At 44.4% G+C, this 20,756-nt stretch overlaps 2 protein-coding genes across 2 annotated transcripts in view; one reads left to right on the top strand and one right to left on the bottom strand.

Moving 5' to 3' along the window:
* Nucleotides 1-2,594: 2,594 nt before the first annotated feature.
* LOC146191319 (WD repeat domain phosphoinositide-interacting protein 4-like) lies at nucleotides 2,595-9,514 on the bottom strand. Its single transcript, XM_084601857.1, has 11 exons — nucleotides 9,341-9,514; nucleotides 8,803-8,877; nucleotides 8,610-8,714; nucleotides 8,445-8,532; nucleotides 7,958-8,052; nucleotides 6,896-6,981; nucleotides 6,676-6,798; nucleotides 5,660-5,745; nucleotides 5,499-5,600; nucleotides 5,300-5,418; nucleotides 2,595-2,770 (listed from the first exon to the last, which is right to left on the bottom strand). The coding sequence occupies exons 1-11, from the start codon at nucleotides 9,390-9,392 to the stop codon at nucleotides 2,661-2,663; spliced, it is 1,041 nt and encodes a 346-aa protein (XP_084457983.1). The 5' UTR covers nucleotides 9,393-9,514; the 3' UTR covers nucleotides 2,595-2,660.
* Nucleotides 9,515-11,277: 1,763 nt separating this feature from the next.
* The window catches only part of Eip78C (Ecdysone-induced protein 78C), a 134,143-nt gene continuing 124,664 nt past the window's right edge, over nucleotides 11,278-20,756 (top strand). Inside the window, exon 1 of the mRNA XM_084601859.1 lies at nucleotides 11,278-11,692. Within this exon, the coding sequence (XP_084457985.1) occupies nucleotides 11,587-11,692 (106 nt within the window). The 5' untranslated portion in view covers nucleotides 11,278-11,586. The remainder of the gene's footprint in view (nucleotides 11,693-20,756) is intronic.

The following is a 20,756-nucleotide window of genomic DNA, read 5'->3' on the forward strand; positions in this document are numbered from 1 at the left end:
AAGACTCCATATTTCTTAATGTCCATGTATTCAGAAAGGGTACGAAGTGGCGCGCCTTCGTCGAAACGTATAGACGGGGCCTAAATTTTAAGTTATATATTTTTTTTTCACAGCGATGCATATATGAGGAGTGTACTATAGCTAGTATGTGTTGCATGGTAGAATTGCGCCCAAATGTTGCTTTCTTGGTTAAATGCAATGCGGTTACTGACATTGATTCCGCCGTATTCAGCTCTGCGAGATTCATAAATGTCGCATTTACAATGATAAACACGTGACTTCGCAGCAACTTTTCTCAGCACACTCGATTAATCTAAGCCTTTAGCGCAGGCAGCTGGCCAAACTATTTCTGTAATTTTTAAAAGATGTCCCACATGCTTATGAACGGCGCAGATTTTATTGCTAGTGTTAATGGAATTCTATCCGTGCCGTCTCGCACACAAACGAGCGCACTAAAGCGAAACTATAGCGTGCCGCTAGAGAGAGGCCACGCCCTACGTAGGACACACCTTTATTTCAGACTCCCTTTTTATGCAATGATGTAAAAAGCAGCGTCGTTCGTGACCGAAAAATCTCGATATGCGCTGGTCCGCACGGTCCGAGATAGTTTTGGTTTTTATCCGTGTAGAGTTGCGGTGGGTCGGGTATAGTGTTCTAGAGCACTATAGCGCGGGTTCCGCTGTCGTCGGCCATAGCTATTCACAGAGTGTTCGCAGTCTCGTCGGATGGGCCGTCAGTCTGTCAGTCAGGGGCAGCGGCTGCTGCCGACGGCCCGGTTGAGGGATACATGCTCTTGGTGTGGATACATGCTCTTGGTGTTATCAGAGACATGTCGATTCATCTCGCAGGAGTGATAGCAGGCTCGGGGAGCAGCAATAAAGCCAATTTGGAGCAGCTTTAGAGCAATGAAGCGAGAGTTTGGAGCATCCGAATTATGTTTTAGTGTTTCTCTAGGGTCGAACGCTTTTAATAATTGCTAGTTTTTGTTTCTGACATACAGAAATACCCAATCTAATTCCTTTCTGTTCAACATTTAATGCTTTGCCAACTACACCTGCATCTCTGACAAGACAAACGGCCAAGAGATGTAGATATTTAAGATAACACAACTGACCTGGGGAACAATTTGGAAAAGGCTAGTAGCAAACAAAACGCTTGCTTCTACACATCACAACTGAACTAAGTCGACTATTTTGACGTGATAAAACGTGGAGTCTACTTACTTTGATGTGCTCAAGCACCACCACTACTACTTGACGTTCACATCGATGATCCTATGCTTATGCTGAAAAATTTCCAGGGTAATGTTCAGTAGTACCTTCAGGAAGAATTGACTGCACTCAAGGGTAGCCTTTTCCTCCTCCAGATTCTTTTGCCTATTAAGCGACAGTGGCGCTTCCTTAATTTAAACGTGCTGGCAACAGGCCCTGTATGGCTTTCCAACACTCTTGAGAATATGCCTAGTGAATGGTTCCTTTGTGGTGCCCTTACGCTTCAAGTATGCTACTGACGTCGGCTTGAAATGCTTGGTACTTACACAGAGGCGTGCGTGATGGTGAAGTATCTGCTTGTTTTCATAGCTGAACCCTTAGAACCACTAGTTTTCTGTGCTGTCGGGAAAACTTTCCTAACAGCTCGAGGTACTCGCCGTAACTGCTTCACTCATAACTGTGCTGCCTTTGACTAAACAGCCCCTAGATCAGCGAGTACATGGAGCGCGCACCATGCCACTGCCCCAGTGTGCTCCTCACTGTCAAATTGTATCAAATCACATTTTTGGAGGACATGTCATTAATAGCCCCCTGAGCAGCAAAACTCCATATTCTACTAAATATGATGGCAGAACATACAGGTTTGGAGCAGTTTTGGAGCAATATGAAGTTTTGGAGCAGGATGGAGCAGGTAAGACAGTTTGGAGAATGGAGCAAATGGATCAGCATTCCCTCCCCAGATATCGGGTGCGTGTGGGTAGATTCTCCGGAGATTGCCGACTGAATGAGCAGCGCGGGTTGTGTTGACATATCCTCTGCACGAGCATGCATGGCCGTCAGCAAATTTTTTGTGCAAGGCTTACTATTACCGCGTGCCAAGCTAGTCAGCGCTAGAAACGGTACAATTTTTCACTGCAGACCACTAGTTCTGGGGAGGTGGAAAGCTCGCGAACTTCATATACTTGTTCGGGACGTCAACTGGCAACACGCAGTGCAACTAAAATTTAAAAATATACGATCACAAACTATTCGAATTTTTCGATTATGTTAATGTGCCTGCAAAATGTCAGTTCTGAAAGACTCACACAGCCAACATTTAGAGTCTGCATCAACTTAGCTACTTCAGTTAAACCAAAGCTTTTGAATGACATTTTGGTGTAAGTGTGGCATGAAAGTGAGCAAAACCCATGTTACAGCAGCATGTTGCTCCATTTGGTGCAGTAATTCCATCACTGCACTACATATTACGACAGCAGTGATAACATAGCCCCACATCTGTTTTGAGTGGTTCAGCAGACTATTTCACATATATTGAAGAAAATTGCTTGAAGAAAGAGAACCCAAACTGAGAGTTAAGCATATTTGCAAAAGGAAGTGCTACTGTACTGGCTAAAACATGTTTATTGAGGATATGTACAATATATACACATATGATCATGCTCAACAAAGCTACAGATCATCATCCTCGCAGGCATCAAGAAAGATGTCATACGCTTCCCTGTTGCAGTTGCCATCTTTGGTGAAGACATACTTGTGGAATGAACCATCAACACAAATTGCTGGAACAGAAAAAAATGTTCTTGTACTGAATTTATACTCAACTCTTCAAACACAATAACTGAAATGAACAACGCATGCATGCGTAGTATTGCTTGCCCGAGACTTCATGGCCCTGTAAAGCTGCTTATAGCAAGGAATAGACAGCAGTAACATACTTCTTTTATTTGTGCACTGGTCTCTGCATGTCATCAAAGAAAAATGAGCATGGCTATCAATGACATGAACAGCAGACTGCTATGATAAAACCTTCATTGAATGAAAGCCATATGCGCACCATATGCTACTTTACCATACAAAAAGGGCTGGAAGTGTGGTGGCACGACCTCCCATTTATGAGGCAGACTAGGCAAATGAGGCATTCCTGTTCTTAGAGAGCATGAAAAGGCTAATGCACAGGCAGTAGAAGTGCATCACCACTGGCAGGAACTAATAAAAGAGGCACTCTTAGGTAAGAGGATACTATTTTTTTTATGTGGTTATTTTTTTATTACACATATATTCAAAAGGAAGGAAAAGGTTGAGGAGCACTTTGGAAAGCGGACATCCCGGCACTACTTTGAATACGGCACCTTTTAGTTTGGCACTTTATGAAGTGAAGCCCCGAGGACAAAACTCCTTGTACACCTCGTATGCAGTCATCTCGTCATACGCAGTCACATCTTCTGCGAACTAGATCACTCCCCTTAGTACAATGCAAGTACAGACTGAATTCTGTAAGAGCTAAAAAGGAGCTGTGCATACTTATGTTGACAAATGCAATCTACAATTTTATGCAGTGAAAGTAAATTCTAAATGCCTTTGTACTTCATTCAGTAAAATTTTTAATGCTAGGCAGTTCCGACTGCATGCTTTCCCAGATAATATATTTTTCCTGGCATCTTTTAAGAATCGTATCAACGAGCATTCACTGTATATGCAATTCAGGTTCGGGAAGGCCTATTTCGGCGATCGCTGGTGGAGCGTGTCATCTCAACGTGTCGCCAGCCGCTGGTGTGTTTGACGCACGCGGCCCATCGGTGACATATCTACTCTGTTGGGCGCAGACGAAGAGCTGCGATCGGAAGTTGCGACAGGGTTTAGAATGGTGCGCCATAGCTAACCTCACTAGATTATTAGCTCAGTTGCGTAGTTTTGGTTTTACTTGCCTAGACTTGCTGCCATTAGCTGTGCACATCAACCAGTAGATTCTTTTTAAAATAGTGGCATCACGCTGTTCTAACAGCCTATATTATCTATTCCACTATACTGAACCTGTGCAGTAGTCATGCACTCTTCATGTCCCGGACAATGAGGTGTCGCTAAATTATGACAGCCGTTTGTACTGCTATCACATCTGTTAAAAAAAAGGGGGTAGCAGAGGTATTACATTTCTTTTTTTTCAGCAATTCTACACGATTCCCTAGAGTGTGCACAAAGCAAGGCACATACTGTATTTTCGCGATTCTAAGCACCCCTCCTTAGCTTCTCAGAGAATCTTTGGAAAAATGTTTTCATGCTAATCTAAGCACAGCCTTTTTTGTGGAAAAGAGAACGTAAACAAGGCTTTCAGCGCACTTGCTCACTCAGTAGAGCCAGAAACGTTGACCCGAGGTGGTGCAGTGTCTTACGGCGTGATCTCCACTTCTTGTGTTGCTGTGTTCCAACACTACTTAACTGGCGGCACAGGACGGAAAAAGCCTGCAGACACTGATTACTCTATCATTGTGTTATCACGTGGACCTGAAACCGGCAGTCATTTGGCAGACCTCTGCAGGTTTTGCAGGCATCCTGGGCCCACATTACTTTGGTATCAACTGTTTGGCATTCAAAGAAATTTGAGTTTAAATAGGGCTGTCACAGCTTGAGCTTCAGATGCACTGCAATTGCCTTTGTAAACCATGTTTGCCAAGTTTTATTGTCAAATAAATATTTATTTCTCGATCCAGTCTCACAATATCAATGCGAAAAATGGGGATAAGGTGGGGTATTAGATTTTTATTAATTTTATTAGCAGATCAAATAACTATGTGCAAAAAGTAAAACTAACTATATGACAGTACATGCTTTTGCTCTGAAGATCATTGATGCCATCCTATAATGGCACTACTATTAGAACGTTTCTTAGATAGTGGAGAGATCCACTAGTAGAATTTCAACCCATGCTGTCATACACTTTTAAGTGTTTGAGACATAACCATTGTGCAAGAGCAGAAAAGAGAAGCTGTACTAAGCAGCAGTTGAGAAGCTGAAGAAAAGCTTTCTGAACAGAAATGCACAAGAAATCATTACTATTTTTCACTTGTCCAACCAGAAAGAAATGACTGGAAGTATAATCAAGGGGATTGCTGATTCAACGATGCTGCTGATAACAATGCTGCAGATAACCAGCACACGCGTAGATAGTCCCTCTTTCCTTCTTCCCCTCCTTTCTTTCCTTCTCTATATTTCAGAGCCGGAAATAAAGCGTCGTCTTTTCGCTCTGCGAATCTGCCTGTTTTTCATCGCGTAGCTGCCGGCCTTTGGCCGGTAGATCGCAAAAAACGACTTACCGTATACGGATGATCCAGAACCAAATGCACAGACACAAGCACATTCAGCAGGCACTGTGAAGTTTGCCAGGGCCCATTGAGACTCCATGTACGGGCCCAAGAAGCCCATGCCCTGGAAACTGAAAGCGGTGCCCCAGATTTTAGCAACAAGATAACCACCACCACAAAAAGAGGACTACACAACGCAACAGAAACTCACGTGGACCTCCTGTTGAGCTTGGTATTCTTCAAAGCAAAGATGTGGATTGTACCTTTGTCACTGGAAGCGCAGATGTACTCCGAGTCTTGGCTGAAGTTTATGCTGAAAGTCATAGCTCTGTGAGCAACTGGGACTTCTCACTTTTGTACATGCATTCGTACCAGTATAGCGTTGCAGGGTCAGCTCCCCTTCTCAGCTCCACAACCAGGTTGCGTTTGAGCGTGTCAAAAACACGGATCAAGGTGCCCTGTCCAGAAAGACAAAGATGCCCACATTTATTAAACGAATATGCAAGCAGGCAGGAAACATTTGCCACGGTGCTCCGTTACTTCTTAAACAGCATTACTTGCTCAATATTGCCACTGCACAGCCTCATTTTTTGCTCACCATGGAGGGTGAACTACTTATGTTTGATAGACATAGCTAGACTAAACAGCCAAGATAATGAACCAGTAATCCTTCCATGTTTAGATCTGCCCATTAAGATGTATGAGAGCTATGAGAGAAGTTTAGGCTCAAGTTTAAGCAGCGCACAGTTCGCAACCATGACATTTCCAAAGCCAGTGACTGCCCAGTCTATCTGCCACTCTTCCCAGCATGCCACTCCACCCAATACACACTTTGCTGTCAAGCATGTCTGCATGCCCACCTGCTATCATTATCTACAATAAATAGTTGCTGGGACCAACAGTAGAATACCACTGCTCCAAGAGTCAAGGTAACTGCTGTCACATCAGCTAAAAATGTCTGAAAAGTTACTAGATGGTATTTCCCAGATCCCCCCCCCCCCCCCCACAAATGATCTGCGCCATATGCAGAGACGTACACTATGACCGAAAAAAAAATCGTCAAGGCGGCAGCCTCTTTCAGACACCTAGTCTATTCTTCCACAGCAACTAATTATAGTAGGCCAGTGGTGTTTTCAGCGGACATACGAAATCAAGTTAAAGCATTAGTCTAATATCAGCCGTGCCCTCATAAAAATGCTCACATAGCGAGACCAGCAGTACTGACAAATGCTTCACTTTCCAGATTACTAGCAGCTAATTTAAAAAAAAAAAAAAAGCCACAATATATAGTTACAACACAGTTATACCAAAAAGCCAGAATATATAGTTACAAGACAATTATCATACCAAAAACAATTCGGTAAGGACAAAGGAAAATTAGGACTAGCCTTTTGTGATGCAGTGGCAAGCATGGTGCCTTCTTGATTGAGTGCAATACAGGCAATTTCATTCTGGTGGGCTGGTATGGTCACTGGAGACATTGAGCTGCTGGGCACAGTTGCTGAGAGATCCTGGAAACACATGGAAGGGAAGAAGGTTGTGGAAATGCATACAATTGCAAACAGCAAAACAAAGGCTTGATATACATTCAGTTGCAACAAATCTTACCACAAGCTGAACACCACCGCACCGTTGTCCAGGAAATACAAGCAAATGCCTTTCAGCAGCAGCAGAGGGTGTTACTTGGCAAAGACCTTTAAAAGAAAAAAAAAAAAAAAAAGGAATGTGGTTTAAGATCTACTTGGCAAAATACAGCTAACTTAAACCATTGCTTATATTCAAAGAAGTGAACTTTCCTAAAGTCCTAGCATTCTGGATTGACTCTCATATGCACGCGATGAGCTGCGCATTTTTGAACATATTATACCATTTACAAACTTAATTCAGCTTGGTTTGTGGGATGTAATGTCCCAAAGCTACTCAGGTTATGAGAGACGCCGTAGTGGAGGACTCCGGAAGTTTTGACCACCTGGTGTTCTTTAACGTACACTGACATCGCACAGCACACGAGCACCTTACTTTCTTCGAAAAGTGGTCGCCGAGGCAGAGATTCAATCCCGCATCCTTGGGCACAGCAATCTAGTGCCACGAGAGGCCACAAGGCCTTACATATTAACGCGAGCAATTAAAATATATGCCAACGCCTGCTACAGCAGTGCCCATAGTTGGTTAAAGTCAAGAATGCAGCGGCAAATACCGCTAAAAGGGTTTTCCAGCCAATGCCATCAGTTGTCAACATTGGTCACCCTCCAGAAAGAGGGACACCACCCTTTGTTTAAGTCTCCCTAGGCTGGGTAGTTTCTTCATTTCCTTTCTTTTAGGCACTTAACAACAGTCGCTAACATTACATAACAGTGGAGGAATTTGCCACTGCATTCTTGACCTGTAACCGACTATATGTAATGAGGTAGTAGAGAGTTAACCATGCAGCGACATATGGTCTTTCCTCACCTAACAAAAAAGTTACTGATAAGTGCCACAACTTTCCAGGGTCCACCTGCCTCTCTAATCAATGGCAATATGCTATACACCTGTTGCATTTTCTTTGTTTCTTTCGGGAACAAACCTACAGTATCATATTTTTACCTCCAACATAAGCAATGTAACATTTCTTGTGAAAACATCACCACTTCGAAGATTACGCAAAAAGCAAGGATACAACGGCCTCACCTTTCGGGTTGTCCCAAGTGTCACAGGTGAAAAGCTTTGTCGGATTGTTCAAGAATGACAAGACATGAATCTGACGTCTGGTCACCACAAAAATCCTGAACAGAAGAGAAAATAAGCAACTAAGCATTCATTTGAATTGTAATGCCACTACACGCAAATGTATATGAAGATGAAGTCCACAAATAAAATGCCGTTTACAAGGGGTGAACACTAACACAGAAAAACATTTCTGGGCCTGTGTTATGCAGCAACCACAAAACAATAACTGTCATAAATATCCCAAACCAATTAATTAGCCCCACTCTTAACGGCTGATTTCGACAAATCGAATAAAAGTGAGGGCTTATTGCCAAGTTAAGTTTTGTGATAATTAAACACCCTGCCCCCCTCCCATTGTTACACATTACTTAATAAGCAGCCACTCATTAACTCGAGGAAATTGAGAGCTTTATATGTTTCAGCAGCTAGGGAACGCCGCATGACTTACTTGTCCCTTCTCAGCCGAACAGCTAGGACTGTGTTTGGGAATGTGAATTCCATGACAAACCGCTTTGTCAAGTCGTCCCATATCAGCACTGCAAAAAAAATTACATAAATCAGTTAAGCTCGTGTTTTCTGTCGCCAGCTTAAAAACTCGAAGAAACCAGCGTACCAGTATTGTCTGCAAACTTTGACCATGGCCCACCTCCGACAACAGCTAGAAGGTTGGTGCGATGGAGCATTTCGCAGATGGCGAGGCTACCCACCTGCGACATGTCTGCGCGGAGAGAATGGTGTAATTATAAGCAGTCAATGAGCGGACACAGGAATAAAATGAACTTGGCAGCGAGATAAAATGTACGAACCTAAGTGTGCTTTCTCAGCTAGTGGCTCCACGTTATAAATCCGCAACCCTGTGTCCATGCAACATGAGAAGCAACCTGTAATAAAAACAGCTTATTCTGTCAACAGTACACAGAAAAAAAAAAATCCAATGCGGGCTAAACAAAGCCGCCGCGAGCTACACAAAGCCACCGCGAGCTACACAAAAGGATCACGCTACACACTACGTAGCTAGCCATAACTAACCCACTGAATAGTGATAAAAACGCTTATTGAATAAGGTTGGCGCTTTGGCATAAGTGAGGAGCAGAGAGAGGAGGCCTATGCAGGCTAAACAAAGCCACCGCGGGCTACACAAAGAGTCCCGCTACACACTACGAAGCTTGCCATAATAGCTAGCCCATTTAATAGCAACGCCCCCGCCCCCCTTTCTTTTTCTTGCGGAACTCATGCATGAAAGCGAAAAAAACTGCTTTGCACAGAGTGAAGAAAATTTGCGCCCTAAGTCACCCTGACCGTAAACATAAGGGCCAAAGTGATCGACTGATGCAGTAAACTCACCATGGTCCTGGTTAAACTGAAGACTAAGCACTTTACCTTCCGTGTACGACATTATATGATTAAAACTATGCAATATCAGCAGCTGTCAAACACTGTCGTAGTTTAACTACGGCACAGGTACAACACACAACACACAATGGAGAACGCAGACATTGCAATCGCGCCTATATATAGCCGTGCGCAAAAATCTGAACCGACTGCCATCGCCATCATCTTCGCGATTGGAGCGCGACCGACGCCACAATGTATTACTTTTTAAACCCTAAAACCCAGTTTAAAACAGCTAAAACCCAAATAAAACTAAACAAATCAAAATTATATTTGATAGCTATTACTGATATTTTAAAACTTATCTGAGCGTTTATAGTTTAGAATACTGATCTGCTGCTATCGAGAACGCGCGCGTTCAAACCCAACCACTTTGGACCAAGTGAAAGCAGGTAAAAGGCACTCGTATGCTGTGCGACGTCAGTGCATGCTAAAGAACCACAGGTTGTTGTAATCCGGATGATGGCGATAACATGTTTTATTGGTTTCGAAATTTGTGCGCGGTTTTCGGTAATGCCGCCTATACCCTTTTAGTCAGCTCGTGCAGAACGTTCAGGACATAGAGTTCATATGGTCAGGAGCGTCGTTGATTCAGGTCTAAACTGAACAGCATTCATGTTTCTTAGCCATCTAGCCTGCCAAGCGATCGTCAAAAGTATCGTCCTCTCTTCCACCTCGTGTGGGCCACGGTGATCTGGGTAGCGTTGGACCAGGTGCACTGAACGCGTGCTTGAAGGGTCCCCGTGTCACCCTAGAGCTCTATGCTGTTAATAGTAAAGAACACTGGTTTCGCTTGTGTCTCAGAAAAGCTGTCACCAATGCCGTCGGTGTCTTTGCAGTAAGCAGAAAATCCTGATTCGTCGAGAGGAACATGATCTCGCGCGGGAATTTCAAACACTATGTCATGCATTGAATGAAGGAGGTTGAAACATCACATTTGATGCGAATTAATGATCGCCGTATGCCTCAAATGATTAAATTTATGAAGTAATTGGTTTTGCCTAAAGAAACATTATAAGCGTTACGCGGCATTCAAGTAGTTTCTATTTCGCAGCATTCGTGTCATGCAGAACAGTTTGCATAAGCATTCCCTGCCAGAAGCGATTCAAAAACGTTACGGCTATGCGTTGCGGTACCTGCATGTATGTCACCCATGCTACAATTCAGGCGCAACAGAGCGCATATATTTTTAGCGCTGGTCTCTTTAGAGAATATACCACTTCAATGAAAGCTAGTCGTATTAATTACACGGCCACAGTTAGCACGGCTCATGCAAGTGTTAAAATATTGAGCTAGGTGAAAGCGCCTCCCAACCAACACCTCCCAATCCAACTAAAGTTTAAATTTCCCGCCAAAACGAAAACAACAGATAACTTTGGTGGCGCTGATTGCGCGCGTACACTGCAAAAACGGAAAAAACTATCCCCATCAGTTCCGCCAGTACCTCCACCACTCTCGCCACTTGCTTGCACCGCCTACATCACGGTATGGTGGCGATAATCACCCTAATTAGTAACGGTAGGGACTCTAGTAACGGTACACCACATAATCCGCCATATTTCGGAAGCCTTGGCGAACGTCACTGTTTCACCTTCTCTTCTCTGCCGTAAAGGGACGTCAATGTTTAAGCATATTAATTTTCTATGCATATTGGTATCCAAATTTAAAAATAATAAATAACTTCACGAATGTCCTCCGTGAACACGCATAGAAATCGCCAAGCAACGTCGCCGCTGAGCTTTCTCGCCAATTTTTTTTATGCGCAAGGTAGGGACATCTGGCGGTCTAACGGTACTTCTCATTTTGCGCCATATTGCCGCTGGGCGCTCGCGCTCCTGCGGCGCAGGAGATCGTCTGCTTAGCGGTCCCATTTCTGAAAAGATCGTGCTCTCTGGGCAGCTGCGAATGGCTCGGATGCGGCGTGATCAGCTCCAATGCAAGCCCGGCGGCGTGTGCACTTCGACTGCACGCCCTAAATGAGAGCACGGGGTTGGATATGGTGCAGGCGCCGGGGGCCCAATTCTGGCGGTGGCCTGGCGAAGGAGCCCGCGGTCGCAGCAGCAGCACCGTCAGCGCAGCGAGCCTGCGTGCGGGTCGGCGCTGAAAACACAGCCCGTTCGCGAGCTTCGAGCGGTCGGCGCCCGACCCTTCGAGGAAGTTTGCGAGTGATGTGCGATGTGCTCTGCTGATGCGTTGCTATGGACTCGACGGATAACACGGAGGAAAGAGAAGAAGAAAAATGTCCCACCACCGCTCGGGCCACGACTCCTGACATCAGCGAGGATACTTCACTGCCTGACCAAGGTGAGAGGCCGCCACTCTGCATGCTAGCGATGCACAACACACGCGCTGCTGTAAACACGTACGCATCTTACGAGAGAAAGCCACTATTTTTTTTCGTTTGTTTGTTTGTTTACGCATTTTCCTTTCGCTGCATGCGCATATATGGAAGTATAGACGCTAGAGGTCCGATCCAAGCAAAAGTTATCCACGTGCTAATTACTGAAATTGTGCGCACTTTATTTCCTTAATGTAGATCACTGTTACGGTTGCTTATTATCGGCGTTAATTACTTAGAATTATTGATAACTAAATCAGGCATTTTTAACTTATTTTACTGCTTGATATGAGGCGGATGAACGATGACTTGAATTGATTAGGAGAATAAACGAAGTTTCTTATTATTACGCCGGCTGTAAAAAGAACAAGAAAAATCTACGTTTTGCTACTTTTACGTCCTGAATTTTTCACTCTATAATTAATGCTTGTGCAACCGTTCTCTGCAGTCCGAATTCATCTGCACCTGTGCCTATATATACATTCTGTTCGTCTATCGACAGGAATAACTAATATTGTGTTGGAAGTAATGCGTATCTTAATTATTACCCAAACATCGATGCCGGTTTGGTTTGCTTACCGGCGTCACATGCTGTTTGACTGTCCGACCACACTTCACTCATCTTTTACGCGCTAGTCTTCTACTCTCACTGATAAAAGTTGATCAAAGATCGAATTACTTTCTTTTATTGATGCTTGAGACGCCGTGACGCCTGTTCGACACCGTTGCCGGATCGCGGATGTGTTTCTCTTGTGCTGCACACATATATATATATATATATATATATATATATATATATATATATATATATATATATATATATATATATATATATATATATACATATATAGTTACTACTGTAGAAGCGGCGTCAAAACAAACTAAAAATCAACAAAAACAAACTAAATGATGCAATAAAGAGTAAGCCAGATAATGATGGTCCGCTTTCATGGTCCTTTTTTATCTTTCGGTTCGACATTCAACGCACGTTTTTCTCTCCCTCTTCTTTTTCTTCTCTACTTTCTCCTCTGACCACACGCGGCAGCGGAGGTGGCTCAGCTACAGAGCCAGTAGCAAGCCTGTGCATTTTCTCTTCCTTCTTCCTACAGTCACAGCAACAACCACAACGACCAATGGGATATGTCCGTTTTTATAGACAGTATAGATGCCTTCACCTGAAAGCAGTCATCTGTACGCGCCCTGTGCTAAATATATGCAAGTAATATTGGGATAGAAGGTACGGAGTATAGGGCTGGCCGCAGCTACTAGCTGTTAGGAGTTAGTAACTTCACAAACACCAGCTGAGTCAGTTATTGTAGCACATGTGCTAGGAATGTGAAAATTTGCATTGCTGCATGCTGCTTCTAACAGTTTACTCCAGCGTACGTGGTGGACGAAAATTTGTCCCTATCGCGGGGCTCCTGTATTTCTCATTTCCGCAATCGCTCCGATGAAGACCCCAGGTTAAACTGAACATTACAAAAGTTTTATAAAAATTTTATCTGTAAGTTGCATAGCGTTTTCGTGACAAAAATGCTTGACTTTTCAATGCTATATAATCTTATAAATCAACAAATGATATGTATGTTTTATTATAAAAGTTGCTTTAACGTTGCAAATAAACGTCGTTGTAATATAATCTTCCACAGGTTATTATATTGTTTCAGTCATAACTATAAAACAACATTGCAAATATATTTCAAGCACTAAGTCTCAGCGCTTTTCCCATTTTTCTTCTAGAAAATATGTTTTTTGAGTAATAATTTTTCTGAAACTAAATTTCTGAAAGGATGACTATCAGTGCATGCAAATTCCCATTATATTGTTCGAAAGCTTTGTCTATTACCCATTCGCCACTGTCACTCATAGGACATATCTAAGTGATAATTATATAACCTTAACTGTGTGCTGTTTGTTAAGGTGGGATTGTAGGAGTTGCATGGTTGGTCTTTGCAAAGCATACAAGCTGTGTACCGTCAGCTGTGGTGGGCCTACATGCTAGTGCTGGGTTGCTTTATCATTTTCTAGAATGCTACATTTGTGTTACTTAAATATATGTATAGGAAGGGCTTATATGTAGAGTCACTAAAGCGTCTGAAGAAATAGGAAAGTAACACCACAATCATGCTCGACAGAAACAAAAAATTAACATTATTGCAATATATTTTGGTGCTACCTAGGACGTTCACTTATTTGCCCAGCTTTTTGTCTGTCTGTAGGCCTTTCGAACGAACACATCTACTCAGACGTGTCACTTATGTACGGATATAAGCTACAGCCAGCCGGAAATAGACACCTCCGGTTAGGGAACTGGAGAAAACACAGGAAGCACAGGCATTCTTATGTACTAGACCTGAACTCATTTGATCGAGAATGCAGCTTCTCTGGCGGCATCTCCAGTGTATATTATATTCCATTCCCAAATTAGAGTGCAATTGTCAGCCATGGGCGGGAAACGCGGCTCCGACCAATTCGCAGCTCGAGGACCAAGTCCTGCCCCTCGACCTAGCAGGGGCGGCAGAATCAGAATCCCGGGCTAGGGGACCCTGGCCAAGCCGATCTCTTGCTCTTAAACTTGTCAAAAGATACTTTTGCTGCCGCCCTGAATATCACTATCACCACCGGATAGCCATTATCGCATGGCGCTTGATTTTTGTCCCGACTTTCTTTCTTTCTTTCTTTCTTTCTTTCTTTCTTTCTTTCTTTCTTTCTTTCTTTCTTTCTTTCTTTCTTTATTTATTTCTTTCTTTTTTTTTTTTTTAAATCAAAGAGAATGCTATACAAATACCATCAGTGAAGTTCCGACGTTGGGCTTGTTTACCGCGCTTGTGCTTCCGGAAAAAGAAAAAGAACTATTCAATGTTTTTCTTGCCCTCAGAATAAGTAGCGGAGAAGGGGGTCAGAGTCAGAGCGGTCAGAGTCTCTACCGAGGACCTTCCGCGCAGCTTGAGAGCGGGCGGGATACCGAGAATACGGGAGGGGTCAAGGGGTCAACCTCTTGTAGCCTAGACGACGCGCAGAACCCCTTTCTTCCCGGATAAGCTGATCCGTGAGAGCGGCGACGGGGCATTTTAACCCGTGTCGCATCGGTATTGTCCTGTATCTGCAGCCCCGCTTCGGAAAGCGCTCTCAATGAGAGTCTGGCTGCGGTTGCAGCGGGCATGAAGATTAACCCCTCATGTTCGTCCGTGTACAGATGTACCTGTCTGTTTGCGAGCGACGACGTCTCGGTAGATTCGCCTCGGACGTTGCCTTTCCGGGAAACGGTGTTTACGGATTAACTCTGAGGCTGGGAAAAGATGCACCCGTGGGGAAGCGAGTGATCACCAAGTTTCTGGGAGAAGGGTAGAATACTCTATTTCGATAGTGGAAAGTGTATACGCTTGTACAGTGTTATTTGAGATGTCTTGCCTTCTTTCCTTTGTCCTTCATTGGCAGTGCTCTACTTTCCCCAGTTCGTGATTGGTAATGTTTCCCTTTCCCTAAGGATGTATTGGGTGACTGTTTGTGAATTTTCCCTATTGGTTGCTGTTCCCATCGAGGGCGGGGACATAGTGTTTAAAAGAAAATGTTTTGGTGCAACCAAAGGCTGGTTTTCGTCAAGTAAAACTACGAGTCAGTCAATTGTAAAAATGTTTTCTCCTTGCTTGTATCTTTCTGTTTGATTTATTAATTGTAATAAATAGTTAACCGTTCCGGAAGTGCACCCTCGAGTAATGTGATTGAGCAACATCGAACCTGCAAGACGTCAAGCATCCTAAAACCATCTTCATCATCATATTTCCCTCTATAAGATCCAGAGGAAAATCAACTCCATCCATTCCCGTTTCACTGATTTTATTTTCTCCACCTAATGTTCGCTTGAATCGGTGTACGTAGGGCACGGAAGAGGCAGTTGAAGCTGATTTCTCTGTTGTTCCAATGGCTTGAGCTCGCACTTGTACATGGAGGCTAAAGTTGGACTTACTTATATGTAGTAGTCAAAAAAGAAGATGAAAGCGGTGGCCGCGGTCCCGATGCACGCCCGCGGCGCATTCTTATACTAACTGTACGTGGGGCAGTCATTACGCGTCAACGCTTCTTGGCAGCCGGAAGTTACAAGACAAACAGATAATGAGCGACGTACTAATCTGATAAAGGCAATCTTTCGAAATCACGTGCGTTTAGCAGGTGATTTGGAAAGATTGGAAAGACACCCCACGCACAGCGTTTTTTGAAAGTCTTTAAGGTCAGAAATTCACTAGTATACGTTCTTTTCAAGTAGATTTCAACGCTTATCGAAGCGTATCGAGCAGTTTGTTGTGGGCTTCTTTTTCCGAGGGCGTTCTTAGCTTTAGTGACCTCGATCCTTCTGGCGGCACCAAGATGGCGGCACGGAGCATTATCGCGGGGCTCATAACTACAACCTCCTCTCCGTGCTGGCTTTACCCACCTGGCGCGGAACAGTCGCGTGCCACCAGTTAGCTTGTTATTCTAGCTAGCAACTTTTTGCTTTTAGTACTGGTATACTTTTTGGGTCTGCCTAATTTCTCTTCGATTCTCTTTTTCACTTTGAGAGTCTAAATTCTTTCTCTAGTCATTTTTAGTCGCTCTCATATACGTGAAGAACGTACTTTTTCACGTTGCACGAATGCGAGGGGCGAAAAATGCGACCAGCGGGTTTTTGCAGCTCACATCGCATTAAAAAAAGAAAAAAAAAAAAAGATCGCCGCGCCGTTACGTACACGCGAGTCGCCGCAGAGCGCGCGGTCGAGGAAACGAGATCCGAATGTTTTGTAACGTAGGGCAATAAGTAGGAAAGCACTCGTGCACAGAAGCGCTTCTCTAAAGCCATGCAGCGTTGCCGGAGCGGTAGCTTCTTCGTAAGCAATTGCCATGACGATCGCTTTACGCGTGGGCTGCTGCTCCCTACTGGCCAATCACGACAGTCCAGCGAAGTATCGGTTAAGGCAACAACCAATCAAGAATCGCTATCGCGAGGCAAGGATCCTAGCCCTGAACGCCAGACAAGCGACAAAGAATGAAGGAGAAAAAGGAAGAGGGTGAGGGAAAGGGGGGGGGGGGACAGGACACGTGGCCCAGTGAGTATCGTATATACCTCCCCCCTCCCCTCCCCCCCCCCCCAACCCCACACAAGCGTTTTTTTTTTTTAATAATTTATCTACGAAACCGTATTCTTCGTTCCTTGCAAACAACGAGGCGAAATGCGATCCCGATTAGCTTGGCGTCAGCACTGCGCTATACACTTTGCAGAGATCTGTGCGATTAAAAATATAGATTATGCGCGCAGGCTCTGTTCCCGTTTCTTGTTTCGTTATTACTGGCTTCATTTGGGTAAGCCTTCAACGGTCGCAAAGAAAGAAAGAAAGAAAGAAAGAAAGAAAGAAAGAAAGAAAGAAAGAAAGAAAGAAAGAAAGAAAGAAAGAAAGAAAGAAAGAAAGAAAACTCCGCGCTGTTCGTTGGATATATACGCGAGACGCAATGTGACAGCCGCACGGGGCGTTTTTATTTTTCTGTGTCTCTCTTTGTCGTCATCGATTAGCGGCAGCGCATGCCAAAAATCGATGCAGTTCATGTACCGTGCGCAGCTGGAATCAGGTCGACGACGCATATGGCTGCTATAGCTGCGGATTCGAGCAGTATACAGAGCGCGGACGCGGTGCGTTTGTAACTTTTTTATTCAGGCGCGCCGGCACGTCGATTTTGTCCACAAACAGCTCAGAAACCGAAAAGAAGTCGGCGAAGCTCAAGGAGGAGGAACGCGGCACTCTACACAAGCGATGATTTACAACTTTGGTTTGTGTTCTTTTTGTTTCGTTTCTTTTCTCTCTCTCTCTCTCTCTCTGTTGAATAGACGCAGCTGAAGGGGGAAGGGCGCGACACTCTACACAAGCGCTGATTTACAACTTCAGTTTTTGTTCTTTTTGTTTCGTTTCTTATTTTTTTCTCTGTTGAATAGACACATACACGAGTAAGGAAACAAATGCGGTAAAAACGAGATGTAATGAATCAATATTCAATATCATTTTCAATTAGAAGTTGTCAACATTAAAAGCGCTTTTACTGCTCGTCAAAAGCAGCAATATCGTTCATCGCTACTTCGATGAACGTGTAAAGAAATGCTGATGCTGCTTCGCTTAATACTATTCACACGGTAACATTCCGGTAATAAACTTGCAAGGAACGCAGCGCTGGGAGGGAGCCTTGCAGAGTGAACTAAAAAAAAAAGAAATAGTGAAAAAAAAAAAGTATTTTACACGAGGATTGAGCCATTTCCTTATTTTTTTTTTAATGCGGCGGAGCACGCTGAAACAAACGTTCTGGAGCCAATTGCCATCGCATTTCATTGTGACATTACTTTCCCCGGCTGAATTCTGTCGCACAGCCGTGACACCGGCAATGCATCCCCCTGCGACCGCTGCAGCACTATCGTACTCCCGCACTCGGTCGTTCAAGTAGCAGTAGCCATTTCTGTTCTCGTATGCAATAGTTAGCACTATCTTAGTGAGAACAACGAACGTTACGACCGGATCTGCGCTTCTGATAGCTCGATTCCAGCTATGATATTTTTTGAAAGCTCGCATTTTATTTTTAGCATCTGTATACAGTGACCCATAACTGACAAATAAATTCAGAACGAACTTGGGCAAATCAATTAGCCTGCATTCTTTTTTCTGAACAAGTGATAAACATTCTTGTTTTAACGTTCTACCAAGGGTTTTTTTTTTTTTTTTTTTTTTCTTATCACTCAACTGTAAAACGAAAAGAGAAATTGGGCATTAGCCTGCAATCTTTTTCTGAACACGTGATAAACGTTCTCATTGTAACGGCCTGTTGACATAAGGCTATTGTTACAAAAGCAGTTGTTGGGCGAGTGGGTGTTTTCGATGATCCATAACTACTGCGCAAAATACAGGATAGAGATGAAGGAGAGAAAATACAAGACAGAGATGAAGGAGGGACACCACACAGCGCAGTGTGGTGTCCCTCCTTCATCTTTGTCCCGTCTTTTGCGCTGTAGTTATGCGTCTATTGTTACATAATTTGTCCCTCCTTCATCTCTGTCCTGTCTTTTGCGCTGTAGTTATGGGGCTATTGTTACATAATTTGTACTTTTTTTTAACAACCACTCAACCGTAAAGCAAAATTGTGCATTACTTGGGAGAAATCTTGCGTCCCTGCATTGTTGGCCGTGCAGTTTCGACCAGGGAACGGCTAGTTCGTCTATTCGTTTGTCGCTCGTTTACGTGCACACCTATTCGTATCTTTAACTATAAGCTATTCGGTCCTCCTTCAGCTTGTGCTACTACATTTCGCTGTTTGTTGCAAGCTTCTCTGGTGACCCTGTCGTCAAAAGTCTTCACGCTACACGGTCTTGTTTTGATTGTTGCAGTTGCACCTTTACGATTACATCCCTACATGGAGCCCAAAATGCCCAAAATCTATGAAGAGTGAGAGGGACTCTCCTTCTCGCTCTCAAGGACCTTCTCACTCCCAACGACTGTTCTGTGGCTTTAAGACATTTAAAGCGCACTCCTTGCCTTACTAAGGGCTCCTCACACACTCTAAGGCGGCCTGACGTCAATTCTGAAACGTCCCTTACTAAGGGGCCCTAAGTTAGGGCCCCCTTGGTGCTTCCCTGAGCTTAGGCTGCCAGGATGTTACCTTCGTGCTTCCTAACGTCGCTCCTCTACCTGAACGCATGCTTCTCCGCACGACTGTGCACGCGGTACGCTTGGCTACGGGCAGGTGTCGTGTGCAGTCAAGATGGCCGCGGTCTGCTGACGCTTGAGTCTGTCTTTGGGTTCGGTGCTTGCCAGTTCTCGCGGACAGCACAACTGTTTTCTGCCGTTTGTTCTAGCGAGCAGCAAGAATGACGCTGCGTTACCTATCGGAAGACGACAGCTTTGAAAGTTACGCAAGATTTCTGCGACGCGCGACTGAACTTGTTTACGGCGGTGTTTACAAGGCACCGGCGGTGTCTCGTCTCCGGCATCTCACCGACAGGCAGAATCCGCTCGAATACTACACAGAAGGCAATCGAAACGCGAGGACAAAACCAACAAAATGCAGCGACGCGCGGCGACGATGGCGATGTGACCTCTCGACGCCGGTCAGATGTTACGACGGTTGCCAGACTGAGTTTGCTTTCCCGTCCAATACAGCGCTTTTGTCATTCTTTTTTTGGTGCTTAACCAAACAAATAGAATTTATGGCCAGATGTATCGATGAAACTATAAAGTTAACAACGCTAGCAGTATACTTTAGCAATACAGTGCATATTTTTTGCATCTTTTGCGTATAGTCTCGAAACCAGCACTCTTTTCGGTTCGGCCTGCTTTGCTGAGGCGCTCCTTAGGCAGGGAAGGCGATGGGGAGCTTCTGGAATACGCATTTGCCTTCTGGGGGCGCCTTACGTTTAGGGAGCATGGAGGGCTCCTTGCGGAAGGTTAGGAAGCGGTCTAAAGTTAGGAGCGTTTCAGAATCCGGGCCTAAATGTGTCAGCTAAAAAAAAAAAAAGAGTCTGTGTGCGGGTGAGGCATCGGAGCAGCAGTTGCAGCGAAGTGGGTGAGGAGGAAGGGGACTACGGCTAAGTGCCAGCTGCAGAAAATGGGAAGGATCGAGGGGCATGGCGCCATATGTAGCCGGTGGGGTGAGAGAGAGGGTGCGTCACGTGCCCCTTTTTCAAAAAACTAAACGCGACTAAACAAATGGTTGGTTTTGGGGGTTTAACGTCCCAAAGCGACTCAGGCTATGAGAGACGCCGTAGTGGAAGACTCCGGAAATTTCGACCACCTGGGGTTCATTAACGTGCACTGACATCGCACAGCGTACGGGTGCTTTGCTTTTCGCCTCCATCGAAAAGCGACCGCCGAGGCCGGGATTCGATCCCGCATCCTTGGGAACAGTAGTCGAGCGCCGTAACCACTGCGCCACCTCGGCAGGGTGCTAATCAAATGTAAAGATAAACAAGGGCAAAACTTGCGAGCATACTTAAGTCGCCTTTACCTTAGCCACTTAACCAGGTAC

The sequence above is a fragment of the Amblyomma maculatum genome, chromosome 4, assembly GCF_055883805.1.
Source record: "Amblyomma maculatum isolate TAMU_Amacu chromosome 4, ASM5588380v1, whole genome shotgun sequence".
Taxonomy (NCBI): Eukaryota; Metazoa; Arthropoda; class Arachnida; order Ixodida; family Ixodidae; genus Amblyomma; species Amblyomma maculatum.